This window comes from Haemaphysalis longicornis, unplaced genomic scaffold (assembly GCF_048455015.1).
Source record: "Haemaphysalis longicornis isolate Haplotype H1 unplaced genomic scaffold, Haemaphysalis longicornis Haplotype H1 scaffold_12, whole genome shotgun sequence".
Lineage (NCBI taxonomy): Eukaryota > Metazoa > Arthropoda > Arachnida > Ixodida > Ixodidae > Haemaphysalis > Haemaphysalis longicornis.
The window spans coordinates 110,222,143-110,235,078 of NW_027526225.1; the positions used below are offsets into that span (position 1 = coordinate 110,222,143).

A 12,936-nucleotide genomic window follows, 5' to 3' on the forward strand; every position below is an offset into this window, starting at 1 on the left:
CGCGCACTCGAGAACGGACGCCATTTCATTTTACGGCGGCCGAGGTACCACGTCGGTTTTGGCCAGTTTCTCTTCGCCCATAGTGAGCTGGAATCGTGTGCAGCACTGTCGGACTATAGTGTTGCGCTTCCGGTAACTCATTCGGCTTGTACGTCAAGGGGAGTGTTAATTGCGAAGCGTGATTAACGCATAAATTCACCGCAGGTTGCGAGCCGGATTACGCTCCGCCGCTAAGCCTTAGGCTTCATTGGGCGTTCGAAATAAGTGTGCATTGTTGAGCTTGTCGCGAAGGTGTGTTCGCATCGTTCTGTACCAGCAGCGGGTGCGTTTTCTGCACTGGATATAGAGCTTACGAATACGCTGGCAGCCTCACGACTTCTTTGAAGAAATTCTGCATACCGCGTCCTGCATATTCAATCAACAATCGTGCGAATTGTGTTCCGGATTACGCGATTCTGGTAACCCAGCTTCATTCATAAACGTGCCTCGTCCCATAGTTAAAGGAGGCGATGCTCGTCCTCTTTTACTTTTTTTTTTTTTTCAGTTCAGGTGTCTGAGTGGTGGGGGCGCTGGCACGTTTATGCTACGCGTGCGAGTAACGCGCTGTAATTTCGCACATTGTTTAAATATTATGTTCGTGTTCGTCTATACTTCTTGGCTGGTACTTCGCGCAGTTCATTCCCGAAACTGCCGTACAATTGTGTGAAATGTTTGAAAATAGCCGGAAACGTCTTGCGAGCGGGTGTAATATGGTGCCTCAAAAGTAAATTCGATGTGTGAGGCGTGCTTATGACCCTTTCTTCATGTTCATGCTGATTAGCTCACGCGCTGGGCTGCTGTTCAGGTTGACGGGTGTGCCGCCAGCGATCTCCTACAGCGACCGCGCGAAACAGCCTTTGCGCCAGGCTGCAGCAGCGGCAGCAGCTGACGGAGGGGACGGCGTGGAAGCTATGCCGACGGTTTGCGAGCAGCCGAAACAACGCAGCTTGCTCACCATGGTTCCACAGAGTGATTTGATCACAGAGTAAGTGAACTCATCCTAGAACAAGGAGTGGTTTTGACGTTACGGCCGAGAGAACCGCTTTAGAATAACAGCAGCTAGCAGCATGGAACATTTAAAGGTATCAGTTGCGATTAACAAGGACACGTTAGGTCAGAAATCGAGTAAAACAATCCAAGTGCAATACACCGTGTCCCCGTACGACAATGTGTACTTAGCGCTTTCTCGTGCTTTTTCCTCACCTGGACTACAGGTGCCCCCAAAAGTAAACAGAGCACGCCTTCGTGAAATTAGAATGGTTTCTATCTCGTGCGGCTGCCAGTGTAAATAGAATATGTGCTGTCTGATTTTATATTAGCATGACTTTCTTGAAAAGTGACTTGGAGATGGCGGAGAAGTCCCCTCAAAATCTCAACCCCTGCTCTGTTTACTTTTTGAGGCACCTAAACAGTCATGAGCAAATAAAATGCGAACACTAAAGTATGAACCAGAACGCGCAAAATTGAAATAAAAAAATGGTGTTCTTTCAGGTCCAATAATGACGTGCGAGTGGTATACCCGGGAAGCCACGTTTCCCATCTTTGTTTTTATAGCGAAGCCACGCGTTATTTTGACTTGCATGGAAAGAAATCGCGCTTTTGTGTGTTCTGGCTCATATTTTCGCGTTCGCGTTTCATTTGTGAACAACTGTATCGCTGATCGACAGTTGCGTAAAATTTTAAGCGAACCGGTCTGGTAATGCGTAAATATTCCCAAGTAAATGGACCTTGTGTTGAGTTTCTACTAATGTCACTCGACGCTGGACTTGTCGCATTTGTAGATCTTTGTTTGTAAAACTACCGTGCGAGTATTTAGTAATCACAAGTCGATTTATAGAGGTCGACAGGGTGCGCGTTCGAGAGTCCACGTGCCGAGAAAGGTCAAGGTCGACTGCGCTGACCTCTGCCGTTGTTACGCACTGTCCGCGTGTTTGCGGGTCATTTCAAGTCACAGCCATTATGGGTCATCGTCACTGAACCTGTTTTTGTATAAAAAGCCAGCGGCGTTCGCCTACAAAAAAAGGGGAAGAGAACGCTGACTTTCACTTTCCCGAAAGTACAAAAAAGTAGAAAAATTGAACAAAAGAAGCCACCGGAAACGAAACGCTGCGCGCGTGGGAAGCGGAATGCGACGTTTTTCTGTCGGTTAATTTCAAGCGAAGCGTCGGCGGCGGCTTCGTCACGCAGAGCGTTTCCGTGACGCTCGCTTTCTCTTCGAGACAAAATATTACCAACAACAACAAAAAAAAAAAAGCGATGTAAAGTTAGCCATAAATCGCCCTTGCGCGGTTGTTCCGTGTCCGACGCGTCCAGCAAAGAACGACGCCTGAGGCGCAACTGACGCAACTTCGCTCTCGGCGCCGCGCGTCCGTACCGGTTGGTAACAGTACAAAGCAATGTGCAAAGAGGATAGGAGCGCTGCCGGGTCTTCCGTCGCATTGCGCAATGCGCAAGCGCAACTACGAGACGCACCGCTACGGAAACTCGCGTACGGCCGCCGCCGCAGCTACGTGTATACGATAAGGACAGAGAAGGAAAGACCCCTCTCTGGGCAGTTTTGTCAGTGTTGCGCAATAATCACCTAACAGCGGCTGCTCGGCCTAGCAGTAGCCTAGGGATTGTCACGAGCACAACCGGCCTGTATAGAGTGCAGTCACGGGCAACTGAAATGCGAACACGAAAGTATGAACCAGAGCACGCAAAATTGAAAAATGCTGTTCGTTGAGGTCCAATAATGGGGCACATTGGTATATTTAGGAAAGCCACATTTCCCAACTTGTTCTTAAACCTAACCCACGCGTATTTTGACTTGCGTGGAAAGAAATATCGCTATTTGTGAGTTTTGGTTCATATTTTTGTGTTCGCGTTTCATTTAACAACTGTACTTACTAGAAGGATAGACGGACCTCGCGGTTTTTCGTGCGGGCGAAATTTTCAGGTGGGCCGCCGGCCTTACGGAAGGAAGCTCTGCATGGAGCCGCCAGAGGTGGTCAAGACGCTGGCCTACTACCTATGATTGATTGATTTTGGGGGTTTAACGCGCCGACGCAACGCAGGCGATGAGGCGCGCCGTAGTTGAGGGCTCCGGATTAATTTTGACCACCTGGGGATCTTTAACGTGAGCCGAAATCTCGAACACACGGGCGTTTTTGCTTTTCGCCTCCATCAGAAAAGCGGCCGCCGCGGCCGGGAATCGAACCCGCGACCTCGTGCTCAGCAGCGCAACTGGCCTACTACCTAAAGTTTGGTCTAAGAGCTCTATGAACTAGTATAGGCTGACCGTCGGCTCACGTTCGAGGGCAGAAGTCCCAGAAAGGAACCTGCACGTACTGTTTCTTCCCGAGATAAGTGCATTCGTCGTCCCTGGAGAAATTCTTGTAACACGGGGCTTCCGCTAGGATTGCTGCCTCGTTTCTGTCTCCATCAGAATAAAAAAAATATTTTGGTTCGTTCGTCATAAATTATGCCGTCACAGTGCCTTTACTACCTTTAATGGAAGCCTACACGTTGCCCCATCAAAGCGGGTGATTTCTAGCAAAGGCATTCACAAGCGGAGTGTAGCAGACGACAGCGGCGCGAGTCCCAAGCCGACGTCAGAGCCAGGGGGCGCCACTCAAACATCTCATCGTCTGCCACTTTCGGATGTATGGTAGCGCGCCTTCTGGGAACCCGCCGTGACGTAGTGGCCGGTTTCGCTCCCCCTTCGAGACTTGCGCCAGGAATGTCAAGTCGGCCGCGGCGACGTCGAAGGCGAGGAAGGGCGTGAGCGATCCGTGATTACATCATTTGTAACGCGTCACAAAACTGCCGCCGCGAGGGGGGAAATCCCTCGGGGCCTGTTGCGTGCGCGCCGCTCCCGTAAGGTGCGCTTCTCCGAACGACATCATAAGACGTTGCCTTCTAACCGCCCTAATCATTCAGTGCCCTTCTACGGGTCAGAAAACCTTGCCAGTTATGTAATCACGTACGCACTCCGTACGCAAATCCCAGGACGAAAAAGTTTCACAGGATGGAAAGTTGGGCGAGTTGGTGTTGATTCATCTTGAAAACAGGCGCGGAAAAGACGTTGACCAAGAAAAGAAATTTAAAACGAAGAGTTCCTAGAGTTTCTTTAAAGAAATTAGCGCGTCGTCCTCTGTATTTCTTTTCTTGGTCAACGTCTTTTCCGCGCCTGCTTTCAAGATACTCTTCCATCAAGAGTGATGCGTTAATACGCTCACAGTTTAGAGCACCTTGCTAGTCGCTCACTGTTGAGCAACTGGTCAATGAGGCGTACAAAAGCGGTCGTTATTGTGAGCACGTTCACAGATGTGTCACAGACGACTGCCAAAGCGCAAGCCAACGCCTCATTGCGCAAGCGCGGAGAGCGCCTGAAGCCTGTTTAAAAAGCGCGCGCTTCATCGAGCTGTTCCTAGGCCGCTAGTTCCGGACCGTCTGCGGAGCTCGGGAGACAATCCGGCACGCGATTTTCCTTCGTATTCTTACGGGTCTTGCGGGAACAATCATTCCGAAAGAATTAATTACTCCGGCTGCTCGCGGTTTTTGAGATAAAGGTATTCAGAAAAGATATTTGAGATTTCTCCAGTATCGGATGGTAAGGATCTACATTGAATGAATGAAATCGAAGCGACATTGCCTGTTTCTTTTTTTTCCCTTCCATACAAGTGCAGTGCGCGAAGCAATACAAATAAATAATGCGCGGACAATTCAGGAACTAAGGCCGCCTGCACACAACGGTGACAAGAACATTCTCGAAAGCAGAGCGACGTCGTTGCCGGCGCGCGCTCACGCGTCCGCCCCCTTGTCACGTGACGCGCCGGTCTCGCCGACACAAACGCACAAAAGCGGAAGGCTGCGCGCGCTCCGCTCGCAGATAGCGCTCAGTGCTGGTGGCGTGCTGTACGGGGTGTCCGGTGTCTCTGTGGATTATTTCATTTCCGTCGCTCGACCTCAAATAATGTGAGTTGACTGTTTATTCGGGCGTGAATTTGCGCCTGAAATTTAACGCTGCGAAGCGCGTTTGTTGCGATGCTGACGTTCGCTTCGTTCCCATTCATTCGGACTCTGTCGCGGTGCCGGCATTGTGTCCTTGTGCCTTTGTTAACTAGTACCGCCGCATGCGCTAACCACGAAACGTGCGGATTTGTTGCAACCCGATTTTGATGGGCGTAACCCAGTTGAAGTAGCCATGAACAGCCATTAATTCGCGCTCTTTGAAGCAATATCGCGTAATATTTCGAGAGTTCGCAGCCAATCGAAGCGGTCGCACGTTGCGACCCTTTGTCTGTTAACACAAAGCGACGCAAAAAGTTTCCGGTTTCCACAGTTTCGGGGATTTTTCAGCGGGTTATTCTGCCGCGGTCAAGCTGTTGAAGCTACCACGCTAACGGGATTCGTCGAGAGAGCGGGGTATTCTTCCGGCGATCAATATCGTGGTGTGTCGGAACGCATGGGCGCTCGGCCTCGCCGGTGCGGTCGTCCGCTCTTCACCGGGTGACACCTTGCTTGCGTCATACGCTGTACGCTCCTAGTAATTACTGCTGTAGGAAACTGACGTTTTGTCATGCCGCAGCGGCACTTTCATGCGGACAAGTGTGCAGTTATCGCCTTTCCGTCACCGCCTGTCTCCTCTCCGTCTCCTTTCCCCGTGTCGCGTACAGTTGCCAGACAGCTGCGCGCGCGCACGCTCCCTTTGCCACGCGTATTTGGTACATCCCTTGGCGCACCTGTATCCTGCGTAGCGAAGTCTCGCAGAGTTGCTCTAATTTTGGTCGTCGTCTTTTTTTCGTTTTCGTAAATTCAGGGACGTGGTTATGCCTAAGCTGGCGAAGCCCGCCCCGGACTTCCGCGGCACGGCTGTCGTGGATGGCCAGTTCAAGGAGATCAAGCTGTCCGATTACAAGAATAAGTACCTCGTCCTGTTCTTCTATCCGCTTGACTTGTGAGTAGCAACTTGTTCTTCCTTCTCTAATTGTTTTGTGTGCGCAGTTTTCATACCGGCATTCGTGAAGAACCGCTTACCGAGTTTTACGTCTCTAACATCGTTGCGCTTGCGCTCATCCTTTCAGCACTTTCGTCTGCCCGACGGAAATCATCGCCTTCAGTGACCGCGTGGAGGAGTTCCGGAAAATCAACTGCGAGGTCGTGGCGTGTTCCACCGACAGCCACTTCTCTCACCTGGCCTGGTAAGAGCGATTTTGCCGTGGCTGCAGACTCCTATGGTGTGCATGTCTTCGTGCGGATAGTTAAATTCTTTCATTTCCTCGATTTTTTTTTATATTTATTGGAACTTCGAAAGTTCCTACGCATTTTTCACTGTCCACTGGCGCTTTCCTATCTACTTCGTGTAGTTCAGCAACTTCCTGCCTTGATGCAGGATCAACACTCCCCGCAAGGAAGGCGGCCTCGGTTCGATGAACATCCCCTTGCTTGCTGACAAGGACATGAGGATTTCCAAGGACTACGGTGTCCTCAAGGAGGATGAGGGCATTCCCTTCCGGTCAGTATCTCTTCTCTGCCACTCCCTTTTCCCACTTTGTCCCACCCCCCCCAACTTCCTCACTATCCACCAGTTGTGATTTTTTTTTTTGTACTGTAGGGTTTAATGAACCAACGTAACACAGACAATGAAGTGCGCCGTAGTGGAGGGCTCCGGATTAATTTTGACCACCGGGGGATCCTTAACGGGCACCGAAATCTCGTGCACACGGGCATTTTTGCTTTTCGCCTCCATCGGAACAGTGGCTGCCACTTCCGGGAATCCTACCGGCATCCTCGTGCTCGGCAGCGCGACGCCTTGGCCACCGAGCCACTGCGTCTATACACCAGTTATGCCACTCCTCGATCAGAAACCGTGCTGTGCTGGGTGCAAACTGGGGCAAGTTGACTGTCGACAGATCAAAAACAAACTGTGGTACCTTAAGTGATTATTCCGCGCAAAGTTTAACGGGACAGACCTGCGATTTCGGCCAAAAATATCCTTTATTCCAAATAAAAGGGTATCACTTGAACCGCCTTAAACTGACACGGTTTTGCTGGTAGCACCCTAGAACTTTTGAAATTTTCATATCAACCAGCCCTGTGTGTCTCCAAAAGAAAAGCTGGCAACTATGCTGATGAGCCATGCGGCTACATAGTTTTAAGTCCACACGAGATTAGGAGGCATCTTATCCTCGTCCCCGGCTAAAATGATGTGCAGCCTTTCCTTTCCCTTTCTGCCAGGTCATTTATTATTTCCGCTTGTTTGTTTAGAAATTACTTGCGGTTACCCAGTATATAAAGTTCTTGTGTTCATGAGCTATACTACGTGCACTCCACAAGATGGATTGTCTGTCCCTTTAATTGAATCCTAAGCACTGTTCCAATTCACTTGTTGCTCTGCTTCATTTATGCAGTGGTGCTTGCATAGCCCGGATTCTGAACTGGTGTATTATTGAACGCTCGTCTGGATCGCGTTGTTGATTTGCCGCCGCCTTTCTCGCCCCAGTGGCCTGTTCATCATCGACGACAAGGGGCGGTTGCGCCAGATCACCATGAACGACCTCCCGGTTGGCCGCTCCGTGGACGAGACCCTGCGGCTGGTGCAGGCCTTCCAGTACACCGACAAGCATGGCGAAGGTGAGTACTTGTCCAGTTCACTTGGATTGTACACTGTTGCAGTAGTCTTGCCTGCACACCGCGGGCCTTCCAACCCAACCCCTCCCCCCCCTTTTTTTTCCCTCAACCATTGCACACTGCAGTTAATGCTTGAGGGGGGGGGCCTAATTTTTTTTTTTTTTTTAGAATTTTAGAACCAGTGTTGCAAAAATTGGCAGATGTGTATTGCAGTGTGCCGATCGCAAATCTAAACTTGCTTAAGGGGGACTTGCCTATTTGCACCAATGTTATAAAGCTTTGCAAATACATGCGATTGTTTGCAATGGCCTGGTTTATTTTAGTTATGTCACTACTGAAACACCCCTCGTTGCTGGACAGCTAGTGCCATCCAGTAAAAACGAACCAAAATCGGTTTTGTTTATTTTTAATATCTGTGGAGAAGCGTTTTCCAGCGAACAATGACATGGGACTTTTTAAGCTTGTGGGTCATGAATTAGCAAGTCCCATAGGAATGTGATCAGATGAGTCCCCCTTAAAATGAATGGTTTGAAGTCTCGAGTACTTTTGTAGCATGGCAGCTAGAAGTGAAACAACCCATTTTGCCCTTCTAGCTTCCTCTAGATACAGGTGGCGTGGCATGAACTCGCGGGCACCGAGCGTGCACTTTTTACGGAAGTTTTGTTTGCTGCAGACTTTCACAAGTTACATCTGTCCTCTTGTCAATACGCACAGGCCGGTATGTTGCTAAGGCCCTTCAACAACTAAGTCTCATCCCCCCCCCCCCCCCCCCCCTTTTTGTTTCTCTCGTCCACGCAGTGTGCCCTGCCAACTGGAAGCCTGGCAGCGACACCATGAAGCCGGATCCCAAGGGCAGCAAGGCCTACTTCGCCAAACAATAGATCTGACAGCCTTCAGCTACATGCCAAAGCCCCGTGTGTCTCATGTCCTCTTGTGTTCACCTAAGCTAATAAAACATTTTTTTTTTTTTCCAGACCCTGTTGTGTGTATTCGGTTGTGTGAGAGACGATACCCAAGTTGATATTCTGAGCTTTCTGAGGAAGCACTGTTTCGAGCCTGTTGAACTCTGAAAAGCAGTCCTTTGCTCTTGGAGTGACTGTTAATTTCATTGCAGCAGTCTAAGGCTATCCAGTAACGATGCTCTTGATACAATGAGGTAAACGCCCTTGCATGTTAATTTAACCAGAACGCAGAACTTGCACTGTTAACTTTTGTGCTCCTTGGTCAAAAAGAAAGAGTGCTAACCCTGAGGGAGGGATCTGAAAGGTCTGGCCCAAGACGAATTTTTCTTCAGCTGCGAAGTTCCAAGAAAGCTGTGTAGCTTTACTTCGCAGCGGTACGGCTGCATTTAAGGTGCATGGCAAATTTTCCTGCAGAAATACTCTATCCTGGGGATTTCTCCTAAATGAGGTCAATTGACTCCCAGGTCTAAGGATAGTCTAAGTAATGCCTGCATCACAGCTTGGCAAACCTTAGCTGCTACTTTGTTCATCTGTCTACAGTAAACTTGGATCAATTCTTTGTGCCACAAAAGATACACCACGTCACAGTGGGCACGCATTTGGTTTCTGTTAACACCATGAAAGGATCAGAATACTTCATAATTTGTTTGCCTGTATTTCAGTTTTTTTTTTCCAAACTTGTCCCCTCCAGGTTAGGCTGGGCTAGTCCAGAGGGCAAGAAACTGCATGTGGTACGAGCAACCCAATATGGCCAATCAAAGTATCGTTGCAGGAAGCGCAAGTGGATGCTGACACGTAGCTCCGTGGGACCCATCACTGACGACGACAGAATAGTAGATGACACAGGCTCGCTGCTCGAGCGATCATGGCCGCTTGTAAATACGTAGATCGCATCGCTCTGCGGCAACATCTTGTAAATACATCACTCCACCATCGCCCATGGTTCGCCTCATCATTGTCCTGCCGCCACGTAACAATATTAATCAAGACTCTCTCAAATGGTGCAGTCTTTGGTTTATTTTAAAGGAAATTTTAGAACTAAATGTTTCTCATGCCAGAAAATATCGAACACCATTACAGAGGCGTGGTGGCATGCCCACGTGCTATTGAAGTGGTGTGACATTACACTGACATGCGCAGTTGTTAGAGAAATAAAATTCCACACATTTACACTTTACAGCACTGGCGTGGAAATTGAGCTATGGACCAGAGAAACAGGCATTTCCACTTTAGTCTGCAAACCATACAGAAATGCAACATATCAGGCTTTTGTGGAAACCCTGTATGTAGTGCCTTGTGGTCACCAAATAAGACTTCAGAGGAGCTCTGCTTTGACTGCCACGTCCCTCCAAATGACCATGTCAATGAATATATTTCATAGCATGCCGGATCCTGTGCCTGAAACTCCATCAAATCGGTCGGATATTTCGGGTGTGAACATTAGGGGGAAAGGGTGTGAAAAGAGTGATGGGCAGCTGGATTTAGGCATGGTAAGCTTTTTGCAATAATGGTTTAGACCCAGGGAGCATCACTTGTACCGCCTTACCTGTTGAAGAAAAAAAAGATTGTGCGATAGGATTCGAATTTGCATTTTCCCAGTCCTGAAACAAGTGAACCACCAATGTGCTGTTGGGGGAATTGAAGCAGCTAGCCCCCTGGTTAGCTCTCCTGGTGGAGCCACTGTTACTGGAAGGCCAGACCGGAAAGAACTTTTCAGTTGTGAATTGTTCCGGTATAGCCGTGTCGTCTGCAGGTCTGCTCTATGACTGCATATCAGGCAGATGTCAAATTATCCTTTACGCATGTGCATATCATGTCACTTTATAAGCTACACTGACCTACATTTTTCTGCCACAGTTAGATTGAACGCAGGTCTCTACAAGACCCTAGAAAATGGCCCATAAGCTTCACTGGATCTTGATAACTAGGTGGCCCTCACAGAAGTGTGTTAATATCCATTATAAAACGATTGCAATTTCGCATCCCGAATGTTTCTTTCCCCCATCTGATTGACTGTGGCTCCTTATGTCAGCGGCAGTCTGATTAAAAGAAGAATGTACAAAAGTACAAAAGGTACAAGTACAAAAAGTACAAAAATGAAATGAGGATCCTGGCCACTTCAACGCTGTTCGAGAGGTTGTTCAGTACAGCTGGAAGGACTGAACAGGTGTGCCAAGATGTGATGAAAAATGCAAATGAACTTGTCCACCTATACACATCGATGACTCATTCCTCCTGAAATAATGTCAGCCTCAAACGAATGACAAGTCGAGAGAAAAACAGTCAAGCAGGAAATAGGTAGACTTTTTTCTTGATGTTACTGCTATGAACACAAACCTAGATAAAATGCCCACGTTAAGTTTCAAGCAATGCTCAATAGTTTGCTGGATGCCCACTACATGTGGATAACCAGAAAGCCTATCCCAGTAAACTTCACCTATGTTGCATCAGCGAAAAAATCCAATCTTTGCCACAAATCCTATTTCATATTGTTTAATTATTTAACTGCTGCGACAACTGACTCTCATCTGAATGCGACGGTCACATACATTGATGCATGCACCACGTGTGCCAACTACAGTAGCCGACCGTTTTTTCCGACTCCAAGAGTTTAGACTTGCTGGATATTTCGGACTTTCCTGAGAAACTGCCAGTTGTCCCATAGGAGTAATGACTCGCGGATGTTTAAGTCTGCTCGTTTATTTGGAATATTTCTCGTTCCCCTCCAGGTCCGAAAAATTGGTCAGCTACTGTAGTACAGCCAGACACATTATGTATTTATTTATTATTTATCGGTACCTCAAGGGCCCTTTCAGGGGCATTACATGAGGGGTGGGCGGAAAAAAAGGCAGGCAAAATACAGTGGAAAGGTGTAAAACAAAAATTGCTACAGATTAGGACATAATTCTTCTATCGCGTACCTAAAACGACTGTTATCGGTAATAACGGCTTTGATGCCAGGAAGATTCTTTCAGTTGTTTGCTGTATGAACAAAAAATGAACACATAATGTCAAAAGAGTCCTTTGCGCCGTCTCATTTTTGCATAAATCGAAGCAACTACCCTTTGTGCTGCATCCTACAAACACTGAAAACCAGGGGAAGAATGACAATAAATGCTGGAACTTTTACACTCAATCTATGGAATCACCATTTGCGAAGTGAGTAAGCTTACGGCTCAAGCCATGGCAGCAGCTTTTGGCTAGTGCAACAAAGAACTTGCACTGCAGGTTCTGCATCAAGTTTGCTGCACAACTTAGCTGCACACTTTGCATCAAGTTTGCTGCACACAGTTTAGCACATGCTCTGCAATGTTGTTTCCTGTAACACCGATACACCGACAGTGCGCACTCTAAAAGGCGATTAAATGACACACTCAATAACCTTCTTTTTGGTGAAATACAGCAACCATCTTGTAGAAAGAAAAGCACTAGCACATGGGCATGATGAGCATCAAGCTTTTTTATTGTCAAACATACCAGCAGGCCCAGAGGTAAAAAAAATGGCCGTGTATCTGCTCCTTCCGTTGCAAATGTCCACGAAAGACAATAGTGAACTGGCACCCCTGGCAAGTAAATGCCTCCGTTCTCTTTCCTTCTCACCTCTCATGCTGTTCCTCTCCTGTCTCGTACCTCCCAAGATAACACGCCAGAGGTTTGATTAAGTCAATTTAAATTTACCGCGTTCCGCTGCTCCAGGTCGGGTGCCTCGATGCCAGCGCTGCCGTACGGCAGAGACAGGCATGAATCGAGGCACCTGACTACAACGTTTATAGAACCACGTTGCGCTACTCCACGAGCATTCCAAACAAAACGTGGAGCCTATCTAGTGGAACCTTCAGTTGTTGTAGCGGTTTGATTTTTTAAATGCCGCCAGGTAGCACGGGCAACAGCAGGCAATGGTTTTCTGCAGTTGATGTATTGTTTCATTTGCACGTTTCATGAGTAATATTACTCATGTATTGATCTTCTACCTTGTATTTCCATAATATCTTGTTCTTGTTCAACAATGTTGACAAGTATGAACATTAACACCGTACTTAGGCATTTAAATTTGGCTGTGGGTATACAAGACTATCGCGCAGTTTTTTTTTCACTTTGGCCGGGTGGCTGAATTGAGTCACAGACAGGCAGACAGACAGAACTAAATTTCTGCGTTTAAGTAGCCCAAGAAAGACTGTCGTCTTTTATGTCCAAAAATTGTAAAAAGTGCAGATTCAATGCGTTTATCATGCTTTTGTTCAGGTTGTTTGGCAGAATTTTACGGCAGGCTTCTCACGAATCAGTGAAGACAATTGCCAAGGGTTGTGCGAATGCCCTAGTC

The 12,936-nt window shown here is 47.9% G+C and overlaps 1 protein-coding gene across 2 annotated transcripts; it reads left to right on the plus strand.

The window, feature by feature from the left end:
* The first annotated feature begins 907 nt into the window (after positions 1 to 907).
* LOC144163230 (peroxiredoxin 2-like) lies at positions 908 to 8,621 on the plus strand. Of its 2 annotated transcripts, none has more exons than XM_077694091.1 (6): positions 908 to 1,024; positions 5,843 to 5,980; positions 6,108 to 6,224; positions 6,416 to 6,538; positions 7,526 to 7,656; positions 8,452 to 8,621. In XM_077694091.1, exons 1-6 carry the CDS (start codon positions 951 to 953, stop codon positions 8,532 to 8,534), a joined length of 666 nt encoding a protein of 221 aa, XP_077550217.1. In that variant the 5' UTR covers positions 908 to 950; the 3' UTR covers positions 8,535 to 8,621. The 2 variants fall into 2 exon arrangements, with proteins under 2 accessions (XP_077550217.1, XP_077550216.1); XM_077694090.1 differs by lacking the exon at positions 908 to 1,024 and adding an exon at positions 4,841 to 4,998.
* The last annotated feature ends 4,315 nt before the right edge of the window (positions 8,622 to 12,936 follow it).

Coding starts and splice junctions, on each gene's coding strand:
- LOC144163230 (XM_077694091.1), top strand. CDS start 951: ATGCCGACGGTTTGCGAGCAGCCGAAACAACGCAGCTTGCTCACCATG. Junction 5,981..6,107: donor TTCTTCTATCCGCTTGACTT/GTGAGTAGCAAC, acceptor TCATCCTTTCAG/CACTTTCGTCTGCCCGACGG. Junction 6,225..6,415: donor CACTTCTCTCACCTGGCCTG/GTAAGAGCGATT, acceptor GCCTTGATGCAG/GATCAACACTCCCCGCAAGG.